General features: G+C 39.2%; 3 protein-coding genes across 12 annotated transcripts in view; all 3 read left to right on the forward strand.

Moving 5' to 3' along the window:
• Nucleotides 1-2,267, forward strand: part of l3mbtl4 (L3MBTL histone methyl-lysine binding protein 4) — a 30,885-nt gene extending 28,618 nt beyond the window's left edge. The window contains exons 19-20 of the mRNA XM_026241561.1: nucleotides 578-640; nucleotides 742-2,267. Of these exons, the coding sequence (XP_026097346.1) occupies nucleotides 578-640; nucleotides 742-885 (207 nt within the window). The 3' untranslated portion in view covers nucleotides 886-2,267. The remainder of the gene's footprint in view (nucleotides 1-577; nucleotides 641-741) is intronic.
• A 4,728-nt stretch (nucleotides 2,268-6,995) lies between these two features.
• On the forward strand, nucleotides 6,996-12,962 carry tmem200ca (transmembrane protein 200C, genome duplicate a). The gene is made up of 2 exons (XM_026241562.1): nucleotides 6,996-7,398; nucleotides 11,369-12,962. The coding sequence occupies exon 2, from the start codon at nucleotides 11,390-11,392 to the stop codon at nucleotides 12,941-12,943; it is 1,554 nt and encodes a 517-aa protein (XP_026097347.1). The 5' UTR covers nucleotides 6,996-7,398; nucleotides 11,369-11,389; the 3' UTR covers nucleotides 12,944-12,962.
• A 5,549-nt stretch (nucleotides 12,963-18,511) lies between these two features.
• Nucleotides 18,512-24,408, forward strand: part of epb41l3a (erythrocyte membrane protein band 4.1-like 3a) — a 34,638-nt gene continuing 28,741 nt past the window's right edge. For 7 of the 10 annotated variants that reach the window (XM_026241563.1, XM_026241569.1, XM_026241573.1 and 4 more), the window contains exon 1: nucleotides 18,512-18,689. In XM_026241563.1, the coding sequence (XP_026097348.1) occupies nucleotides 18,527-18,689 (163 nt within the window). In that variant the 5' untranslated portion in view covers nucleotides 18,512-18,526. Of the gene's footprint in view, nucleotides 18,690-18,727; nucleotides 19,216-24,408 lie in introns of those variants that run through there. The other 3 variants (XM_026241570.1, XM_026241574.1, XM_026241571.1) reach the window with 2 other exon arrangements.

Below are 24,408 nucleotides of genomic sequence, written 5' to 3' on the forward strand. Positions count from 1 at the left end.
TGTCCTGGATTTACACCCAGTCGTCTGTCTGTGTGTGTGTGTGTGTGTGTGTGTGTGTGTCGTCTGTCTATCTGTGTGTGTGTGTGTGTGTGTGTGTGTCAGGTGTAGATGTGACCGCAGTGTTTAATTAAAACTAATGCAATCACTGCTTCCTGATTTGCTGGGAATCAATGCAGATGCTCTGATAAGAGCTGAGAGGACACAGAAGTCGGATCTGCTGCATCTTGGCGGCGGTTTTATAATAAATGGAGATGTTGTTCCAGAGTTTGTCTCTTTAATTAAAGTCCGGCGCGGCTCCAGAGACGCTCTTCCTGTAATGCTGCGGTGAGAACATCTACAGGGTCAGAAAGCACATCAGTGAATCTCTTCAGAGACTGCTGCGGTGCTTCAGGAGGTTATTCTTAGCTGCGGTTGTTTAGTGGAGATCTCTGAGCGCGAGTGTGTTTCTGTGTGAACGCTGCAGGATGTTCTTGAGCTGCTGACGCTGCAGACGCTTCCTGAGACTCTCAGACATGAGCTCGTGCTTCATCAGCGTTACCTGCCATCACATCTGTGTGTGTGTGTGTGTGTGTTTCAGGTGGCTGATTTCATCCATTCTTTACCCGGCTGTGAGGAACAGGCCAAGCAGTTCAGAGAAGAGGTCTGTTTTTAAGGTCATATTTAAGATCAGGTTTTGATGTCATTAGTGTTTATTTGCAGCTGATTTCTGTTTGTGATGTGTTCTGTTGACTCCCTCACCAGCAAATCGACGGCAAGGCCTTTCTTCTGTTGACGCAGCGAGACATCGTTAAGATAATGAGTGTGAAGCTCGGCCCGGCGCTCAAGATCTACAACTCCATCCTGATGTTCAAACACGCCGAGGATAAAACCGAGGCAGACTCGTGAATGTGCACACGTGAAACACAGATGAATCTACTGTATCGATGCATTCCGACACCTCTCGTGCCCCGTCAGCGCTAAACTCCGTCAGGTTCCCGTTCTGCCTTTAAACCTTCCGACTCCCTTTCCTTCTGTAACTCAACGACGCGACAATCAAACGCGGCTCACAGCGTCTCAATCAGGGCTTTCTCTCGCTCACGGTGCTATTTGAATTCAAACAAGGTACAGGTGAACAACAACAACTACAGGATTTGCTAGTGTGTGTGTGTGTGTGTGTGTGTGTGTGTGAGAGACTTTAAATGAGCAGTTCATCTGCTAATGAATGTTCTGTTATCGTTTACTCACTCTTTCACAAAAGAACATCCTGCTGTTTTGAGATGAATGGAGGTTCGGCCGAATGACGCAAACAGCTGCGTATCGTACAGTGATGCGTACGGCTTTAAATATTCAAATTAGGACTGACGTCTCATTGGCTGACAGTTGAGTTCTGTTGATATCAGTGATTTTTGTAATCTGCTTGAGAGGATTGGAAGATCATCAGCCAATAATGGCCTCAGTATCTATATACTCTTTGTATGAGTTCAGATAAAATAAATGTTTTTTTAACTCTTCATTATATGGAAAAGAACAGAAGATGTTCTTCTGAAAGACGGTCTCACAGCTCTGAGTAAATGATGTCAGGACGCTCATTAGTGTCTGAACTCTTCTTTAATTCCCGTTCTGTTACTTCCTCTAGTTTTACTCGACTCTGTACAGTTGTGTTTGATTTCGCTGGACCTGCTGATTCACCATCAATATTTATTCTGCAGAATCACCAGGCGTTTGCACAGGGAAGATTCATAATAATATATTATAATTGATCGATTTCAGATGCCAAAAGGATTTGTTTTAAATTGAAGAGTTTATTTTTTTGTGACGTATCGCGCAGAGCCCAGATTTAGACGAATCCCTGTTTATGTTTAATCAGATATTATGAAATACTTTATTAGAGCGTGAATGGCTCTGTGAGAATGTGGGGATTTTCTGATGATTATTTAAAGACTTGCTATGATGCACAAAGCAAACCGTATAAATATATATATATTTGCTATGAATTTTGACATGGGTGTGATTTCCAAGCCGAATCCGTCTCATTTAAACGTGTTTATTTAATTTAGCCAAATGTACATCCGTCATGTGTGTTTGTTTTAGTTCTTCCGTCTCGATCAGTTGCGTTTCATGGCATTGCTGTATTAGTTCAGTCCGTTCACTCAGATATTATGATTGATTTATTAATCAGACACTCTACATATTTATAAACCCTCTTTCTTAAACTCGCTCACACTTTGTACAACAGATTTAATTCAGTCTCATCAGCACCCTAATAAACCGTGCAAACCTCCTCTGAATGCTGTCGTCTGTCTCCTGAATCGTATTTCTGCTGAACACAACATTAATGGAGCTGTAAGTAAATGTTGATTGATGTGTTTGGGTTTATATGATATTATAGATGGACGTTCTTGGGTAACACTTGATCTGGTTCGCTGTGGGACATCAGGACACGAGAGATGATGTCTGTCTTTCTTCACAGCAGACGCACATCTCTCTGTCTTTCTGTAGGACGACCGCAGCATTAGTGGAGGAACACACTGATTTATCTGCGTTTATTAATAGAGCAAAGCAGGAGAATCTCCACCTGGAGCAGCCTGAGATCTGGACAATCAGGGAATGTTTTTCTGCTCGAGTGTCATGCTAATGTTTCTCAACCAAATCAATCGTGTTAACCTTATTTATTTATAAACCAGTTATCATTTATGTTGTGGCCAGCTGGAGAAGCTGTTTAAAGAATAGTTCACCCAAAAATGGCCATCAGAGATCAGGATGAGTTTGTTTCTTCATCAGGTTTGTAGAAATGTAGCACTGCATCAGTGTCTCATCAATGGATGCTCTGCAGTGAATGGGTGCCGTCAGAATGAGAGTCTGATAAAAACATCTCAATAATCCACAGCACTCCAGTCCATCAGTGAACATCTGGAGAAGACAAAACCTGAAACACATCCAGCATTAAGATGATTTTAACTCAAACACATAGAGTCTATAATCCATAATAACACTTCCTCCAGTGAAAAAGTGTTCTGGTCTGAATCAGGAGAGAAATCTGCACAGATAAAACAGCGTTTAAACAGATCTAAACAACTTCTCCAGATGTTCACTGATGGACTGGAGTGCTGTGGATTATTGGGATGTTTTTATCAGACTCTCATTCTGACGGCACCCATTCACTGCAGAGCATCCATTGATGAGACACTGATGCAGTGCTACATTTCTACAAACCTGATGAAGAAACAAACTCATCCTGATCTGGGATGAACTGTGCATGAGTACATTTTTCAGCACATTCATTTTTGGCTGAACTGTTCCTTTAAACAGAAAATTACTACATGAGGTTTACGGCTGTTAACATTAATGATGTTGTGTAATTTAACAGTGCGACTAATGTTTGTTTTCGGGAAACACCCAAAGGCTCTTCATGCTAATGTGAAGCAGGTCAGTAAGACGGAGTAATGGAGCTGTGTGCGTCTCCGGACAGAAGTGAATGAATCATCAGGGTGTGAAACTCAAACAGACAAAACGATTCATGAACGTCTGACTCTGAATCAGATGCAGCTGCATAAATACCATTTATATGTGTTTATATGTTATGCAGCCGATGAATCAGACATGCATTATTACTTCCAGGAGGTTTTGGTACAATCTAATGACGTTTCGTGGTCGGCAGTGTCCTCCATCATGATTAACTGCTGGACGGTAGATGAAGATGGGAGTAGATCTGACAGGAAAACACTGGTTCATCACTTCCAGTCACTGAAACCAGAGCTACGCTACAGTATAATGCACATCTCATTTACAGTCAGAACGATTTACTAGAATTCACACAGTTAACGGTAAAGAATATCCAGAAATGATCGTTTTGTCATCATGCTGTTCAACACAAAACAAGACAAACATTAATTTTACTGTATTTAATCGAATCCAGTGGGGGTTCATGTTGTTTTGGACCCCTCTGACTTTCATTAGACATTTGACAAAATATATTATGTTGTGTTTCACAGAAGAACAAAGTCATGCATGTTTGGAAGGACATGATGCCAGAATGATCACCTTAGGTGAATAATTTCTTTAACTAGCTGTAATTCATAATGGGCGTCAAAAGTCTTAAGTGTCAGGTTTTCCGAACTGAGATTTATGCATCATATGAAAGCATCTCTCCATTGATGTGTGGTTTGTGAGGAGGACAATATTTGCCTGAGATACAACTATTTGAAAATCTGGAATCTAAGGGAGCAAAAAAAAAATCTAAATATTGAGAAAATACAAAGTTTTTATATATTTACAGTAGGACATTACCAAAATATCTTCATGGAACATGATCTTAATATCCTAATGATTTTTGGCATAAAAGAAAAATCTTATCATTTTGACCCATTCAATGTTTTTTGGGATATTGCTAAAAATATACCCCCAACGACTTGAGCCTGGTTTTGTGCTCCAGGGTCACAAATGTACATCACTGTCACAGAAAAACATTTACGTGATGTTTATGTGTGTGTGAACATTCCACTGTTATTATTATTATTATTATTATTATTATTATTATTATTATTATTATCAGTGCTCATGAGGTTTGGCTTTTAGGTTCCAGTTAAATGTGACAACTTGCCCCAGTGTAAAATTCAACCAGTTATATAGTCCGTCATCTAATATGTTAGTGTGGTTTTATTGTGTTCAAATTTAGTTTGGAGACAGAATTCCCTATATTATCCTGATTTCAGAGCTTTTTGAATTAGACGAATCAAAGTACAAAAGCACTGCTAGAGCTTGTGACAACTAGCCCCGGTCAGATGCCTTTAGCGTTTGCAGAATGTTGTAAACATTCCTAATTTTTCCATGTGAGTGGTTAAACGAGGGCCTTGTGCTGAGAATAACCTCTGGGGTCAGGCTCGGCCGCCCCATGAGGCATCTGAAGAGGATTATGAGAGGGTTTGATGACGCAGGTCTGTGGGAATCAGAAGGTCTGGGGTCTGCGGTTGTGCTGTAGCACACGTCTGTCTGAGATGAGATCCTCCAGCTGTAGTGGGAGAGGAAGATGCTTTCTCACGTCCCTGTGGAGAGCCGGAGCACAGCTGGAGGGGCTCGTTAAATGCACTCCGCCATCACTGAGCCAAAACACTGTTCCTCTCCAGCACTTGATTGTGTCTTGAGGCGAGATGTAGGAGCTTCAAAGGCTGTGAAGGTCTGGCTTAATGAGCGTCTCTCTGAGGTGCAGCAGGATCTCAGCAGCCTGAAACTTGTTCGTTTGCAGCATTTCATCTTTATCCTGAGCTCAGCATCTACAGGAGGCACTTTGGGTGGGATTATTGCAGATAAACTGGAGCGTTGCCAATTAAAAACACTGCTGTTGAAAAGTGAAGGCCTTTGATTTTGAAATGAGTAGCAATCACACTAATCTAGAACCAATGATGGGGAAAGTTACTTTTAGAAGTAATGTATTACAATATTGCATTACTCCATTAAAAAAAGTAACTAATGGCATTTCTTGGTTGCATTTTATGGAAAGTAATGCATTATGTTACATTTGCATTACTTTTTCTCACATGGGCTTGAGGTGCTTATTTAGTTTTAATAACAAAAACCCCAAAAGGTATTTTTTTGGCAACTGTAAAGGCCCTTTCACACCTTTCAAAGTGAAAATAATAATCTTCATGCTGAAAGAAATGCCTCTGTACTCACTCCTGAGTGATTTCTCTCAACACGAGGACAAGAGAGATGTCATGAATTAATGGGAAAAGTTAACTGTAAATATAAAAGTAATGCGTTACTTGTAAATTGAAAAAAGTAACCTGGTTACATAACTTGGGCTACCTTTAATGCATTAGTTTATTAGTTGCTTAAAAAGTAATCTGATTATGTAACTTGCGTTATATGTTACTTTACTAGTTACTTGAAAAAGTAATCTGATTACATAACTCGGTTTACTTGTAATGCATTACTTCACTAGTTACTTGAAAAAATATATCTGATTACATAACTCTGTTTACTTGTATTACTTCACTGAAAAGTGATCTGATTGCGTAACTCGCGTTACTTGTAATGTGTTACCCTCAACACTGTGAAAACCACATTATAACCAGGATCACATACTAAAGCTGCTGATTTTTGGATTTATTCTCAAATGTTGTAAAATCTTTCTTAATGCGTATCTTTTTCTGCTCAGCATTTGCCAATTGCTGGCTTCAATCAGTTAAGCTGGTTATTGATCTTTGGGTTGATCTCTGGCCTCTGGAATGATATTGATTATATAATGGTATTGATTAACCCTAAACTTCTCTTCAGCAGATGCTCACAAACAATTATCACTTTGGTTTAATGAGTTGATAAGGCGTTCTGTTTATATTTGCTTTGGCAGGTCACTTATTCTTCCTCTAGTGCAGAAAAAGAATAACAACAAATACCATGGTACAATGTTTTGAACATGTTGTTTTTTCGATGTGTATCATGGTATTCTTTGGAGCACATTGGAGGACCATGTCATTACTGGGAAATTAAAATGGTAAGTGTTCAGTTACAATATCAAAGTGTCATGGTGTCACTACAATACTTTTTGAAGACCAGTATGAATATGGAGCACCTATATGAAGAAGCCTTCTGTTATTATTAGATTTATTGTCGTTTACATGAGTGAAGGGGTCTTCCACTAACGTTAATATAACGCTTGTCTAGTCTTTAAAACTGTTCTCAAAATATTATTGGGACAGTTTTTTCAGTTGGACGTTCGTCTGACATTTACATTGACATTAACTTATTTTAAAACGTTTGCATATTCCCTTAATTTTCTTTTCACTAAGAAGAAAGCTGGATATTTAGAACGTTCCGCGAACATTGAGAATGTTTGTGTCACTTAACCGGAACGATAGCAGAACGTTCTAAGAAGATAATTGACACGATGATGTCAATATTATTGCATTACGGCACATTTTGACTGGTTATGAACATGTTCCCAATGCCGCATGATTATGTTGGTTTTTTTGGCATATATTTGACCAGCAGCAACAAAGAGGCGCGACGCGACTACGCAGCTGACCCATCGCTCGCGCTCGCAGGTAAGCGCGCGTCGCTCTCCGTGCGGTTTCTCACCGTGTCTGAACGGGTTTGACGCGCGTCGTCACTCATCGGGTTAAAGAAGCCAATTATTCAAATCCTGCAGGACTTCCACCGGATCAGGGCTGCGGTATCATAGCAACAACACCCGAGAAGCGGCGCAACATCAGCCGCAGTAACGGCGGAGCCCGAACCCGGAGCAGAACCCCGGCGCGCGCGACACTCCCCGCAGAAGAGCGCGAGACGGGCGCGCGGTTTGCGCGGGAAGACTCCTGACTGGAAATACTGGAAATAACGAACTTAACGCGCAAAATGCTCTCTTCTGAAGAGAGAAAGTTTGCGTTTCGTTGCACAGATACGAATTTATTTATCGTATTCACGGTAAGCGATCGTTTTTCTCCTCAGGCAGATCTTCACCGTGTCGATGGAGTAGATTTATGATTTATTGACGGATATACCTGTAAATCGATCGATGTGTGAATGCGTGACTGTCTCTCTTCTGGTTTTTTATGTTTCTAAGGGTCTTTAAATGTACCGAATGTCACGAGCTGTTACGCACGTTATTTTCCACGCATAAACCTCGCCGATTTTCCGGTTTCTGTTCAGTTTTACCTTCATATTGAGAAGCTGGATGTTTTAAATGATCTTTATTCATTGATTTGTTTAATTCCTTCCTTTAACAGAGGGATTCACTGTTCTCCATCTCTCACAATCACCATATTTATTAACAGTCACTGCATATTATATTTAAAAACTCAATTAAATTCTCCCTTTTTATTGTCCTCGTGTCTGTATTGAGATTAGAAACGTCTGAATTCGTGGCAACATCACATAAACTGTCAAAAATAAGAGCCTTAGGCTTTTAAATTGAGACAAAGTGACTGTAAATCCCGTTATTATGGAATAACACCGACCTGTTTGAAGCCATGGAGGAGTAGCTGGATATTGATTATTGATCTGCAGGGCTGGAGAATGTGTATACTGTGGTGAACCTGTCCATGTTTCAGGTTTATGAGGTCGTATTTGATCAATGTGTTAAAACCTAGCTTTTAGGGATCTAAGAACCCAAGCATCTCTCTAAAATATGAAAGCTGTAAGTAAATGTGTATTACTACAAAACCTTGAAGATCCTCCAGTTAGAGAAAGAGTTGTGCATGAGGATGAGAATGATTAATCAAACACCTGAATGAGGACAAGCCGTTTTCTGCAGTTTGTTACATCACTGCTTTATAAAGCACTTGCTTAGTCATGTAAGATCTTGTTTAAAGCCAGTAAACATATCGGCATGTTACAACATTTATTTTCATTTTAAACCTTTATCAGCCAATTCCAATAACATTCTGATAATATCGTGCATCCCTTTCTGTTTGCTCATCTGTGATATAGCTATAGGATGTTTCCTATTTGATGTCAAATAGACGTTTGGAAGATGTTTTTAAGATGTTTATGATTTAGAATGAATGTAAAACTGACCTGTAAAACTCAAAAAAGAGAAGGAGAAGCTGGATTCAGATCAGTGGAAGGTAGGTTTGCCAGCAGCACATCCTTCAGATGGATGTTTTGCTCGTGCGAACAGCGTATCATTCATTTTCCACCCACGAATGGAAGTCAGCAGCACATGCTTGGTCATATTTGTTTATTTGTTTGAGGAATATTATTTGTTGACTCGTGCGCCCTGCGTTTGCGAGTGGAATCAGAAAGTAATGGCCGTCATTTTTTAGCTCCATTACCTTTACATTTCTCTGCACTGATGGTGCCAGGAAATCACATTTCTGTTTACTGCATCTAGTTTTACAACCAAACTCTCTGTCATCTGGTGTTTTATCCTCATGACCCCCGCTGCCCTCCATCCAGTCCTTCAGAAATGAACATAAAGGTCATATTGATCCATAAATCCTTCTCGGCTGTGTTTGAGATGTCTGTCATGTGTGTGTCTCTGAAGACTGTGGATGTGCCGCTCGTTTCTCTGTTTGCTTTGATGTGGAAGGATCCGCGCACACCTTTGAACCCCGGCGGCCTGCGAGATCATCCATTTTCTGGACTGATGGAGCGTTTTCAGCTTTGTTTCATTAAACGTGGAGTCCTCCGTTTGCCAAACACACACAGGAATTCGTCAAATCTGTAAATCTTTGCGGGTGGAAATATAAAAGCAGAGCCAACACAGGAAGCAGTGTGTTTGGGAACACCAGTCTGCAGCATCTGTGGATTGTAATATTAGGAAATAAAAGAGCCATTTGTTGGTAGTGAAGCAGTATGAGACGTGATATTAGTGATGATGTTCAAGCAACCATGATTTCAACTGATTTTCAGCAGATGCATGAAAGGGATTTACACTAGTTAACTGCTTTTTAAACCAATTTGCAAGTTCATCTCTCTATGAGGTTTTGCACCACTTGGAGGTTTAAACTGCAGGAATGGTTCAGCCAAAAATGACAATGTGTTAAAATGTAGATGAGTTTGTTTCTTCATCAGGTTTGTAGAAATGTAGCACTGCATCAGTGTCTCATCAATGGATGCTCTTCAGTGAATGGGTGCCGTCAGAATGAGAGTCTGATAAAAACATCTCAATAATCCACAGCACTCCAGTCCATCAGTGAACATCTGGAGAAGAAAAAACCTGAAACACATCCAGCATTAAGATGATTTTAACTCAAACACATAGAGTCTATAATCCATAATAACACTTCCTCCAGTGAAAAAGTGTTCTGGTCTGAATCAGGAGAGAAATCTGCACAGATCAAGCAGCGTTTAAACAGATCTAAACTAATCTGTGAGAGACAACAGCAGATGCACTTGTTCACTGGAGGAAGCTATTCCTTTTAGACGAGCAGTTATTTAAACAGGGCTTGTGATAAAGTTTGTGATCCTCTGTAGTGCACTAGAAAGTAAATACAGAGCAGGGTTATAAACGCTCGTAACAGACACACTTATCAGCTGACAGCAGGGAAAATAAAGGTTTCTTACATTTGTTTCTGACAGTGTTGGACAATGAAACTGCACCATCATTCACCTCACGTTCAGGAGAACTGCTGTCTGTACGTTCAGAATTAAATCACAGGTTTTCTAGAATCATTGAAAGATTGATGACTGACGAGATAGACGCCACATGCATCATGTTTATGTGCTGTCTGCAGGTTTATAAAGCACTGGAGGGTCATCACTGGTCATAAGAAGTCTGATCTGTTGATCCATGTTAAATCTATGTCCATCTAACGTGTCGAGAGACTCCAAACACACTTAATGAGCACAGCGACGCGTTACACTTGAAGACTAATGGACAATCGAGATCCAGCGAGAAACTCATTCATTTTTGTCTTCTTTTCTCCCCTGATGATTCACAACTAATGAACCCTGGTGCTGGAAACTCAAATGTGTGTTTTCCCTCTGGAAGTCCCTGTTGAAAACAACATTTAATTGGTGCCATAAATTATTGGACTACACTGCAGAAAAGCAGACGGGTTCACAAAGGCCACTGCAAAGTAGATTCTGTCTGTTTCCATTCACAGCACGAAATAAACATCCAGTGAATCATATATCTCTGCGTTCCACTGAATAGTTTCTACAAACTTTAACAAGGCTCTGTTTGGGTGATGAGGTTTAGTGGTTCAGACCTAATGCATCTGAATCTTTAGGAGCTTTTCTATATTTTGCAGCATCTTACGCATTAAATTGTGTCCTAAAAATGCAGCGATCAAGTTAAAAGTTCTGCTCATATCTCATAACCTTGCATTTTTCCACTGTCTCAACCCTAGTAATCCTGTATGTACTACACAAACAAGATTTTTTCTACCTGATAACCTTATATTCACTCATTCGCATTCCTACAGACTGTGGTAGAATCAGTTTTCATGTCAAATCAACGAACAGATGCTTTTCATCTTTCTGTGTGGAGTCTGGCGTGAATCATGTCATCTGTCTCTGTCTCACACTGCTTCTGTTCTTCTTTTGATCTCTGCTGTGTGTTTGTGCTGCATTAACACACACCATCCATATGCTGAGTCAGTCTCTCATTCACAGCCTTCCAGATACTAGAGAGCTTCCATCAGGATCATGGGACTTCCAGCTAATGAAGAACCAATGTTAGCACAGCAAACGCTGGTGTGTGTGTGAGAGAGAGAGAAAGAGAGAGAGAGAGAGAAAGAGAGATGTTCTTTGGAAATGGGTAATACTGGTGTGTTGTATTGCTGCTTGACCACACTCACATATACGTACATGCATTAGCCTGTACTGTTGTTTATGACTGTTGCGTGTATATGCTAAATCTATATGTTGGATTTTTGGACTATGTGTCTAGATCTCGCGTTGTTCCCAGCACACACTAATGTTCTCATATTCTCTGTATCTTCTCCAGGATGATTAATTGAGCACCATCATGATCGCCACAGGGGGTCTGCTGCGGATATCTGCCAGGAGACAGGACTCGCTCCGCGCCAAGAACCGAGCCGAGAACAAGCGCAAGAGGAAAGAGAAGAAAAAGAGGAAGAATGAAGTGGTGGTGGTGAAAGGAAAGCTGAAGCTGTGCTCTGTATCTGGACTGGTCGCTGCCGTTGGGATCCTGGTGCTTCTGGTTGGAGTGGCCATGGCTGTGTTGGGCTACTGGCCCAAAGAGAGTCCACTGTACCCAGGACTGATGACCACACAGAACTCTCCGAGGACTTACGAGAGCCGAGGATCACTCAATGTGACCGGCAGACCGCCTTGGGATCTCCTAGATCAAGACTTCAGGAGCTCTAATGGGACTGCTGAGCTGGATCCGCCTAAACTGGGAGCGTTCACTGCATTTATCAACAGATACCTGTACTCAGACAAGCTGAAGGTGTTCGGACCTTTAATCATGGGCATCGGGATCTTCCTATTCATTTGTGGCAATGCAGTACTTCATGAAAACAGAGACAAAAAGACCAAAATCATTAACCTCAGAGACATCTACTCAACGGTGATTGACATTCATAGTCTGCGGAGCAAGGAGTCGGCGCCGCTCAACGGATTCATGAACTTCTGCCAATCGAAAGACACCAAATCGAACGGTTCCCCTCATAAGGGCTCCTGGCCGTCTCCAGGATCTGAGCGACACGACGCAGGAAGCATGATCCAATCACGACGTCCATCTACCACCATCCCACCATTCTTGTCTTTGGAAAGACAGAGCTTTACGAACACCGTCTACAGTATCTATCAAGATCAGAACCGAATCAGCACGGCGGAGCCTGAGCTAAAGCAATGGGAAACCAGGACCATCGTGTCAACTTCGGTCAATGCTTTCACCCTTCCAATGATGAAGCTCAACCACCGAGGAGCTTCAGAGAGAAGGGGTTCGGATAAAACCGGAGAGGCCAAGCAAGAGTTCCTGGATGCCGAGGCCATTTGCAGACGTTTAGAGGATCTGGTAGCATCCAGGACCATCACGAAGGCCAAAGTGGAACCTGCTCAAACTCATCCCGAGCTTCTACAGGATTCGGTGGAGGTTTACAGGAGCAGGGGGAGTTTACAAGGAGCTCCTCGCGTCTCTCTGCAGGGTTCCCAGGTTCAGCTGCTGTTGTCCAGTTCTCCGAGTCGCAAGGCCACCGGATCTCACCTGTCCTTGAGCGCTCTGTCTGACCTCTCCAGGTGTATGGATCTGGACATCTGTCCGTCCAGTCCTCCAGTGGTGCGATCGAGACGGCTCAGCTGTCCTCGGCTGGAGGGACTCAGCAGCGGAGGCTACACCAAACTTGAAGGCCTTGGCGGCGAATCCTTCGAGTCCACAGACAACGCCACGCTCAGTCGAGAGAGCTCCGTTGAGGTTTTGGGAAAGGAGCGGGAGCTTCATGATGAGATGCTTCGGCAGGAGTGTACCACGACCAGACAGTATTCAAAGAAACAGAAACTCCTAATGGTTTCCCAGTCGGACACCACTTTAGAAGATGTGGACAGTGTGGAAGTTTAACTTGGGTGATTCGCTGTTGGCTGATAGTTGACATGCAGTGAACACAATCGAGACGTGTGTGTGTTAGATCCAAAGCCTCTCAGTCTGTTTCCTCAAGCTAAAACCCGATGGGAAACAAGAAACGTTCAGCATGATAGCACAGCTATGCTCCACTAGCTTAAAAAATGACTTTATACTTCCAGTAGTAGTTTACTTGTGGCTCTTTTGGTTTATCAGTGAAGTCTGGCTGAAGTCTGAGCAGCATGTTTTATACTGTCACCTACTTGCACTTTTTTTAACCACCAAATTATCAATTATTTTTAGAAATTGACTTAATAGCAATATCTCATTTGAAATGTTCCCTGCTTGTGTGGGAAATGTTTATGTTTGCATTTTGCCTCCGAGATGTTAACTACACTTGTATGCTGTCAGTTTCAGTTCGTTTGATGAGCTCGAATGAGTCGAATCCTGACGTTAGCTAGCACAGTGGTTCAGTACTGTCTAAAATGTAATGTCCATTACAGTATATTTAAAATATCATGAGAGTGTAGTCTTTTAGAAGAGTTTTGGGGTCGATTATATAACAGTGTGTCTTCAAAGCGGATCTCATTTAGCTCAAGAGAAGGACTAATGCTGCGTTCCATTCGAAATCAGATGTTCCTGCTTAATATCTCCATCCTTAAAGAGATTTTCCTCACAGTTCTGACTTTAATTCTCACAGTTCATAGAATCTAGTGAGTTTTATCTGTCACAACTATGTCAGTTTATATCTCGCGATACTGGCTTTTATCTCTGAATTGTGGGAAACAGAGTCAAGAATTGTAAGATATTAACTCAGAATTGTGAGAATTCTGGGTAAAGTTTTGGCTTCTGAAATATGCTTGCATGAGTTTGCGCAGGCGTGAATGAAAGAGGCATGTTTCTGAGCTGAATGGAACGCAGTAGTTTAATGAACAGATGCTCATGTTGGAGTTTGTCTTTGTCACAGTGTTGAAATATAATGATAAACTCTTCTAACCATTCCCTCGTCCATTCAGTCATTTCATCTCCATTTGCCTTTAAAAGAACCATCAGATTTTTCTAATTAAGTCATAAACACAATGAATGCAGCTGAAAACAGCAGCGATCCCGTCCTGGATCTGTCTCTGTGTCCTGTAGAGAAGATCAGCACTAGATCACCAGGGTGATCCCCATCGTCTGAATACTCTGGACCAGATATTAAACTCTCGGTTCATAAAGATGCATCATATTAATCACAGTGAGGTGGTTTTGGATGGTTTCTCTGATGTGTTTGCAGGAGCTGAAATATTCCAGGTGGGTTCCCTGTACATGTTTGCTTTTAAAGCCATTCTGTGTCGGTCAATTGTAAAATCACTTCCTCAGTGACAGGAAGTGACGTCATTTCGGAGGGAAATCCCCAGAACATCAGTAAGTATTATCAGTAGATGTGATGTAGTGTTAGTTGGTCTGAAACAGAAAAACTGAGATGTTCAGACCTTTGATTTGGCCCATCATGCCTTACACCATGCCACATCTTAATTTACATATAATGCTAATTTAATCCAGTTGTATATAAAACGTTTTATTTTGTTTACATTTAATTTTTCTATTGACATAATGCACGTTTTTTTATGCACTTTTTAAATCTGGTCTAAAACACAAAATCAGTTTGATAAGATCAACATTTCAGAAGATGCTTCAAATATGAAACTGATCTTCAGCTCTTTAGGAACATTCTGCTGATGTTCTGTGTGTTTGAACTCGTGAAGTCTGTTTCTGAAGCTCTGCTTTATTCAGCACATATGAGCTTCTGAGCGATGTGTGCAGCTCTTGCTCTGCTTCAGGTGAAGTGTTGTTTCTGCTGTTAGTTCAGAGCTGTAATGAGTCTGACCTCATTAGAGAGAGAATAATTACACCTGCAGGAGGCATTCAAGATCTGCTTCAAGTGAGTGTTTCTCTGTGTTTAAACAGAAACTGCGAGTGTAGATGAAGGGATAGATCAGTTCATTTACTACAATACATTACTCGAATCCAGAAATGTAAAGAACTATATGTTCTTAATCCAAAATAATAGTTATCAAGAGTAACGCACTCAGTTACGTACTCAGAGGACGTTTTTACAAGTAATTAGTGAAGTAACACGTTACTTTTAAATTTACAAAATATCAGAGGTACTTTTTCAAATAAAGAATGTTTTCCCATTGATTGACTGACGGCTGTCCTGACGTCATGTTCAGAGAATCGCAATGAGTTACGTAATATAATAATACGTAACGTTCAGTTCGCATCTCGATTCAACTTCCTGTAACATCCATTCATTTGATATATTACTAGGAATAAAAATAATGATTATATTAATAATACTATTTTATTCTGAGTTCAATTTAGATAATATATTATTAACAATAGTAATAATAATTATTAATATGTTCACTTTTACGGTAAACATATTTAATATTAGGGTTAGCGAAATTAATTCTTAATTTTAATTATATATTGGTTTGGGTCCAGTCTCAGTGTTATTCTGTATCTCTGTAAGTCTGAGGGGTTTTTTGTTTTGTTCTGTTGAAAATATCAGCAGGACTGAGAAATAATTGCAACCTTTCAGAGATTGTGAATGAAAATCCGATGACAGTTTGATGGCTGCACAGTGTTTGTTCAGTGTTTGACAGAAAATAAAGCTTTGTGTTTGATCAAGATAAAAGCAGACACATTATCGGTCAGAGAATATCTCATCATCTCAGTTCAGAGAGAAACACAGAAACACTGTCAGCATCCGCAGATCTCATCACAGCAGCGTTTACTCCGTTTGTTTATGTTCAGCGAAGGGTTAACACCTCGATTCCAGATAAAAGATGGTTTAAAATAGCTCTCATTCTTCTGAATTGCATTATGTAACAGTCAATTCTGTTTATGTAACCCTGCCAAAACACACTGTTGTTCTCCCAGCATGCACTGCAGCCGTGTTCAGCAAAATACAGATTCCCAGCTTTCATGGATGACTGAGAGCATGCAGCTGGTGTTTAGAGTGATGTCTGGAGCACGCAGTGCATTATGGGTGTGAGTGAGGGCACAGAGTCATCAGAGGAGCAGAAACACACCGAAGAGTTTAATAATGGCTGCTGCTTCTATAAATACACCCAGAAACTGATGAATCCTTCAGCGCCGCCCGGTGGCACCCGTTCACTTCACATTACAACACATTCTCCAAAAGAAAAAAGATGCGGTTATATTTGCATTGCATAAGGAATAAAATAAAATATTAAATTATTAAATGATCCTATTACTCTATCCTAAAATAATAATAATAATAATGTAAATGCTATAAAAATAAACAGATATGATCTTGAGGTATAAATGCTCAATACAGTTTAAATAATATGTTTAATTCAGTGTTATTTTAGTATCATTGATATTATATTATAGTTTCTGTTAATATTTTGAATTGGATTTTTTTATGTTGTTTTAGTTGTGGTTTTGTCATTTTTAATAAAAAAAATGTTATTATTGTGTATAAGGTTTTATTCATTTTATTTGTTAGTTTTTCTTTAGTTTAAGTTATTTAAATACTTTACGTTAACTAAACAAAATGAAAAATGCTGACAACTAGCTGAAATAAAATAAGGTTTTAGTTTTTAACTGTAATAATCCTGTTTTATTTGTCATGAAAATAATCACAATGCAAAAAAAGAAAAAAAAGCACAATTAATTATATGAATATTTAATGTTGATATTTAATTATATTTATATATGGACAAAAACATTTTTTTTTTCTTTTACATGTTTCGTGAGCTTTGAGAAATAGAGACAGACAGAAATCTTCACATTAGTATGAAGTCAGTGACATAATCAGAGATCAATATTGCATTCATCTCACTGACTCATTTATTGATGCATATTAATGAGACTCTTTGATCATAACTGATTTTCTGAGTTTGTGAGAGTCGATCTGAATCCTGAGAGACACGAAACCAGACAAACACGGAGATCTGATGATGATGATGATGATGTTCATCTGGTTTATGTAATATTCATATGACTCTGATCTCTGGTTTGCTGTGGAATCACAGTCGCATCATCACAATGATTTTAAAACATAACCATCATAAAAGTATAGGTACTTGTTGCATACATAATATAATTAAACTACATTTGTCTGTTTATTATGTCGTTATCATCCTGTTATCCTATCCTTTGAGAGACTTTAATGAAAAGTATTAGTTGAAATGTTAAACTGAATGTTGTCTCCTGAACTGTGTCTCTGTCCAACAGAGAGCGCCATCGCTCCACTTCTGCAGGAATGATGCATGCTTCAATTTATTTGTGCTGAAAAATATGATTACATGCTTGATAAAACAGATTAGCATTGAGTTTGAGCTGCATCATATCCTCTGTTCGCTCGATGGTGATGCTTTTAACTCTGGAATTGATCATTTACCAGACATGAGGATGTCCAACAGATGCTCCAGTGAGAACCAAAGCTGTTTTGAAGTGTGTTTTTGTGTTTTTCAGATGAATATTCCGGTCAGATTTCTGGCAGACACTGATGAGCCAAACTTCTGTTCCCAAACTCTGCAGATGAGCTCGGAGATCTTCTGTTCTGGGGTTATTTGGCGGCTCAGACAGGTTTAAAGTGCATCTGTAGGGAGTGTAATGTGAGATTGTGTTTCTGTGCAGGTGATTCTCTCCTGAGTGTCTGTGCATCGACCAGTTGAGCCAAAAACACACACATTGTGTTGTGTTTCTCTCATCTGTCTCTGGTTTACTCGGGTGACCCTAACCCTAATGGATCATGATGAGACCTGGTTCCTCTCCACTATCGCCTTTGGCTTGCTTAGTTGGGGAAACGTAATTTCTGGCAAATACTATTGTTGGCTTGATTTCACAGACACTGTTTGAGCAGAACTGAACTGGACGATGACATCACTGAATCAATATCTGGCAATTATGAGTTTATGAGTGAGATATAGAGTTGCAATGACCTTTTTTTCATGTTTATTCATGCTGCATATGATCTCTGCTCCTCTTCTGCAGAAGTGCTGTTGTAATAAAGCTTGTCTGCACTGGTGCTGCTTTATAAGAGACAGACTCAGTCTCTGAGGAACATTTGCCATCTAACAGACGTCACGCTGTCAGATCCACTGATGCCTCAGGAATTAAAGGCTTTAGGTGGAAGGTTTTCAGAGGAATTGCATCAGATTCAGGCTCTGTGAAAGACTGATTCCCATCATGAATTTATTGATCTGACTGAGATTCATTCAGCTGGAAGTGATTCGACTGTCGCTCAGATTACATGGGTGATTTTACCCAGAAATCTATTTATTTCTAAATTGTAGTAAATGTTTATAGATGATTACAAATGAGCAGCAAATAACAAACTGAATTAAAGTTTTTCTTTTTTTAAATGCATGTAAAACATGCTTCAATAATCTTGTAAATTAAGCATCTACAACATCGAAATCATTTTGACAGTGTAATGAAAAGCTGATATAAATAGTTGCTCCGTCAGTTGTTGATGTCTGATCTCTTAATCGGGACTAAAGAGCAGATGTTATCATCAGTCTGACCGACAGCAGAGTGAGCCAATCAGGGCGCGCTCTGAGCATGCTCATTATCATAAGTGGGTGTGGTCACGTTTGCGCTCGGAGATCCACAGCTGCTGCTGCCGAACATCTTCATCACGGGTCCAGCCTCATCCTCATCCTCATCTGCTCTGGATTACTGCCTCAGGACCTCAGGACGCTGTGTCAAAGTGAAGGAATCAGAGGTGGGCTTGTTTCTCTGAATCTATCGCAGGTTCACAGCAGTGTGTGTTTGGGGTTTGTGTGTCTGATCCGCTGCGCGCGCCCGCATTCATTCACTACACACACAGTTCTCTCCTGAACGCGCACTGCTGTTCAGCTCATTAATTAACGCGTTAGTGGGTTTATTTGTGTTTTCCTCAGTGTTTCTTTCTCTGTTATATCTTCAGGACATTTGGTTTCTCTCTGTTCTGTAGACTGTGTGTTAATGGTTATTTATATCTGTAACTGAAGCCATGAGAATATTAAATGACAGATTCCATCCGGACAGGAATGCTGTGCGCGCGGCCGACGCCACAGATGGTCCGGCGCGCTCCAGAACGCGCACAGCATTCCAGTCCGGACCGAGTCTGGCTCTGCTGTTTCCCGTGTCACACACACACACACACACACACACACACATATACACACTTTAAACCATCTCTCTGTGTCTCTCTGGCCTCTGAATCATCACGTGACCTGCTGATGGACCCCTGGATGACCCTCGATCTGGTGAGTTTATGGATTTATTCTGCATAACATCATGCACTGCTTGTGATCAGATCCAAATATAGATGATGCATGCTACAGAAATCTCTGACAGTAAATCCCCAGATTAAAGAATGTAGGTTATAAAAGCATTATGGAAACAGTGTGTTTGCGAAACGTTGAAATGTCAAATGATCAAACCCTTATTTAAAGATTATAAAAGTGTTTCTTTCACTCCAAATCGAACCTTATTTGAATGTTTCTTTTTAATATGTCCAAGTGTTATTGTCGTGATTAGAACGTTGAAAGTGACACAAATGTTTCTATGAAAATAGAACTTTATTTGAATGTTCTTTTTAATATTCTAAGAACAGTAAAATGTTGAGTTTTTTTGCCGTAGTTATAATAAGAATATATAATATAATAATTATAACGTAATTACAACATTCTAACTGTATTTTTACACAAGATGTTTGAAAATGTAGTTTTAATATTCTGAAAATGTTGAAATGTCCAGCGTTTCTGTCTCAAAAGAAGCTTCTGTTTTAGAGGTTACACAAACTTTTTTTTTACTCAAAATCTGACATTATTTGAACATTGGTTTTTGATATTCTATCAACTTTAAAATCTTTATTTTTCTTATTTTAACGTCTAATGTTATTTAAAGGTTACGATTTTTTTTTTTACAACATTCTACTAACTTTGTTTTAATGTTATTAAAACTTTTCTTTCTGTAATTCTGATTTTATTTAAAGGTTACAAAAGCATTGCATACAATATTCTACAAACTTTACTTTCTTCCAAAAAGCACGTTATTTAACTGTTTATTTATAATATTCTAAGAACGTTAAACATTGATTATAATGTTATTTAAAGGTTATAAAGACTAACTTTGAGAATTCTGCAGATATTGATCTCAGAACGTATATCAGATATTAATACACAGGTATAAGAGCGTTCCATGTTTTATCCTAACATTTAGCGTTCTGTCCAGTGTGTCTCGGTTAGATCTGCTCTGGATTAAAGGCCAGCTATTACACACAAACCTCTCGTCTCTCTCTGTCAAGTTCAAGTTGCTTTATTGGCATGACATTTGAGTTACAGTATTGTATATCTCCGTCTCTATCTGTCTCTCTCTGTCTGTCGCCTCGTGACTTCTTGTTTTCTTTGAATGGAAGCTTCCGGATGCTTTTGTTGCATAAATTGCAGAGGATTCTGAGCTTCTCTTGGCTGGAGTAAACTGTTGATCGGGGTTTGTTTGAATGTGATTTCTGCTCTGTACAGTGAGTCTACAGTCCATCTGTTCCTGATCATATCAAACTTGAACACAGCTGAACCGATCCTCCTCTCAGCTCCACCCCTCGGTTACTGTTGCTAGGTCTCACAAGCTTTAGTTAAAGGCTCATTCATTTTATTCAGTTTTTTTATCTAAAAAAAATCTTCTTTTTTTTCATTTGATTTTGAGTAATTTTAGTACAGTAAATCAAGTGAAGATTAGAAATCATGAATTAGTACCTGAAACAAACTGAAATAAGTTTAGGTTATTATATATTTTAAATTTGTAAATATTTAAAATTAGTTTTTATTTTCGTATCATCTTCTTTCATTTTAACTATAGCTAAACTTTGAGTGAGTTTGTTGTTGTTATTTAATGTCTGTTTACAGTTTTATTTCCATTTGAATTTTTGTAATTTTAGTACTTTTAGTCTTTGTTGTCTTTGCACCTTAAATAACAAAAACAAGTTTATTTATATATTTCATTTTTAAAATATATTTTACATTATTATTCTTATTATTTAATAATAATTTTAATTTTAAGTAATTTTTAAGAAATATTGTCTATTTATATTTTACTCATTTTCATTTCTATTTTAAGTTTAGTAATTCTATTACTTAAACTAAAAAAAAACAAGTCATTTTGAAATAACTGAAAATAACAACTGAAATAACTGAAATAAAAATAAAAACATTTCATATATTTAAGTTTAATGTACTTAAAGTTTTTTCATCTTTTATTAATTTTATAATAAAATAATATAATATTGTATAATTTATTTTATAGCAGTTGAGGCTTTTTTATTTCAACTAATGGAAATGTGTTTAATAGTTTCTAGTTGTAGTTTACAATAATAACAACTGCTTCCCATAAATGTTGTTGGCCTGCAATGTTGGTGTCAATAGCAGATCCAGATCAGAACCAGACCCTGTTAGACCTAGACCAGACTAAGACCATGTGTGTGTGTGTGTGTGCGTGTGTGTGTGTGTGTGTGTGTGTTCTGGATCAGGACTGAGCTTTATTTTGGTTCTGTCTGAATGCTCATGGTCTTACACTGGTGTTTAGTGGTTAGATTGTGAGTGTTCAATTACAATCAGAGCTGTGATGTGTGTGTGTGTGTGTGTGTGTGTGTGTGAGTGTGTGAGTGTGTGTGTGTGTGTGTGTGTGTGTGTGTGTGTGTGTGAGTGTGTGTGTGTGTGTGTGTGTGTGTGTGTGTGTGTGAGTGTGTGTGTGTGTGTGTGTGTGTGTGTGTGTGTGTGTGTGTGTGTGAGTGTGTGTGTGTGTGTGTTTGTGTGTGTGTGTGTGTGTGTGTGTGTGTGTGTGTGTGTGTGTGTGTGAGTGTGTGAGTGTGTGGCATGTTTTTGTGACATATCAGGACACAACTGTGTATAATGACATGGGTATGACACAGGTATTACAAGGAGAGGGTGACTTATGAGGACATAACCCATGTCCCCATTTTTCAAAACACTTATAAATCATACAGAATGAGTTTTTTTGAGAAAGTAAAAATGCACAAAGTTTCCTGTGAGGGTTAGGGTTAGGTGTAGGGTTGGTGAAGGACCATAGAATATACAGTTTCTACATTATAAAAACCATTACACCTATGGGATGAACACACTTTACACAAAAACAAACATGTGTGTGTGTCTGTGTGTGTGTGTGTGTGTGTGTGAGTGTGTGAGTGTGTGTGTGTGTGTGTGTGTGTGTGTGTGTGTGTGTGTGAGTGTGTGTGTGTGTGTGTGTGTGTGTGTGTGTGTGTGTGTGTGTGAGTGTGTGAGTGTGTGTGTGTGTGTGTGTGTGTGTGAGTGTGTGAGTGTGTGTGTGTGTGTGAGTGTGTGAGTGTGTGTGTGTGTGTGTGTGTGTGTGTGTGTGTGTGTGTGTGTGTGTGTAACCCTAACCCTAAAATAAAATAAAATATAAAAAACTTTCCATTTCAGCTTGTTGCCAATGCAACATGTTTCATATTAAAATAACTAAGAGTAAAGAGTAAGAATGAAAAAAAAATGATTCAAAATATTAATAAAAACTAGGTTAGTATCTAAGTTGCTGAAGTACACCTGGAATCTCTCTGAACTCTTTATCAGTGCCATTAAAACACTGGATCCAGTCAGAATCTTCCAATCAAACATCCCGACCAAACAATATCATATCTTTTCTATGCCTTTTTCCAAACACAACAACTGGAAAATATTAAAATACTAAAATATTAATACTCTAAATAAATGAGAAATGAGTCAAGGCAAGTTTATTTCTTCAGCACACTTCACACACATGGAATTTCATAGTGCTTTACAATAAAAGGATTTACAATAATAATAAAATTGATTTAAAGCTCTTAAGAAGATTTTAATTCATTTAAGATTTTTAGATTTTATAATATTTGATATATTTATGTATGTAACGTGTTACCTGGAGAAACTGTTTTAAACGTCTCATGCAGTAGTTTGAATAAACCTTCTTTCAACAGTGTTTTATTTCTGATTTTCGAGCTTTTTTAATGAGTCCCTGATAGTTGTTCAATTAGTTCTTATGACCTGAGTGTATCGAGAGAATGATTGTGAGCAGAATGAGCTTCTTGTGTTGTGTCCCGTCTGGACCGTCTGAATTAGTGAAGGGGTTTCTGGTCTCGTGGGAGGCTTGAGAGGATAAAACAGCCTTCTGTGAACTCCAGACCTCTGCTTTCCTCCAGAGACACCGGTCTGGACTCATCTGGACTCCCAGAGAATAATGAGTGTGTGTGTGTGTGTGTGTGTGTGACTCCATCAGTACCCACAATGCCGTGCGTCTGTGTATTTGTATTCAGACAAGCGGGACTCTATGTTAATGCATCATGCATGATGGGTAATGGACATTTAGAGTGAATGACTCAATCAGAGCACATGAGAGAAGCTGCTGTAATCTGTTATCAGAGCTGTTTCTGCTCATCATCTCCATTATCCTTTGATCAGAAACACACTCCACACACGAGAACACACACACCGTACACTCCATGTCTCACTGGACACACGGCATGAGCGCTTCGAGACGGAGAGTAGAGCATCAGCAGTGTGTGTGTGCGTGCGTGTGTGTGTGTGTGTAGTGGCTAAGGTGTTGTTAGTGGTTTGTAGTGTGTCTGGTATGTGTTTTCTCTCCATTATTGTACTTCTCTATTTTTCTGTTCTGCACTGTGTGATGTTTGATGGTGAAGTGTGTAATTTCTGCACAGTAATAATGACTGACTGGTGTTTGTAGCTAAAGATCCTGTGATCTCAGCTGAAGCTCTCTCTCTCTCTCTCTCTCTCTCTCTGTGTCTGTGTCTCTCGCTCACAGTCAGCACATCACTCTTCTGTTCTAATGGAGGAGTGTTTCAGGCGGATGCTATAAAAGCTTTGCTCATTTCTACCCTGATCTCTCACAGCAGGACCTTCAGCATCACACTGTGATCTCTCTCTCATTATATCAGTGAACACTAACATCCATGAGCTAAGGGTTGGTGTGATGTTTCTTTTGAAAGAAATTAATACTTGTATTCATCAAGGACATTAAATTAATCAAAAGTGCCAGTAAAGACATTTATTTTTTATTTTCTGTTTCAAATAAACGCTGTCATCTGTGGATCCTGAAAAATAAAATGCATCACAGTTTCCACAGAAATATTGAGCAGCACAACTGTGTTCAACATTGATAATAATCAGAAATGTTTCTTGAGCAGTAAATCATCATATTATTCTGATTCTGAAGATCATGTGACACTGAAGACTGGAGGAATGATGCTGAAAATACAGCGGAGCATCACAGAAATACATTTAACACAGATTCACACAGAAAACAGCTGATTTACATCAGAATAATATTTCACTATTTTGATCAAATAAATGCAACTCTGGTGAGCAGAAGAGACTTCTTTCAAACTTTGTATGTTGATTTTCACAACACACATGAGTTCTTCTGGCTTCTTT

Source organism: Carassius auratus, linkage group LG49B, assembly GCF_003368295.1.
Source record: "Carassius auratus strain Wakin linkage group LG49B, ASM336829v1, whole genome shotgun sequence".
Taxonomy (NCBI): Eukaryota; Metazoa; Chordata; class Actinopteri; order Cypriniformes; family Cyprinidae; genus Carassius; species Carassius auratus.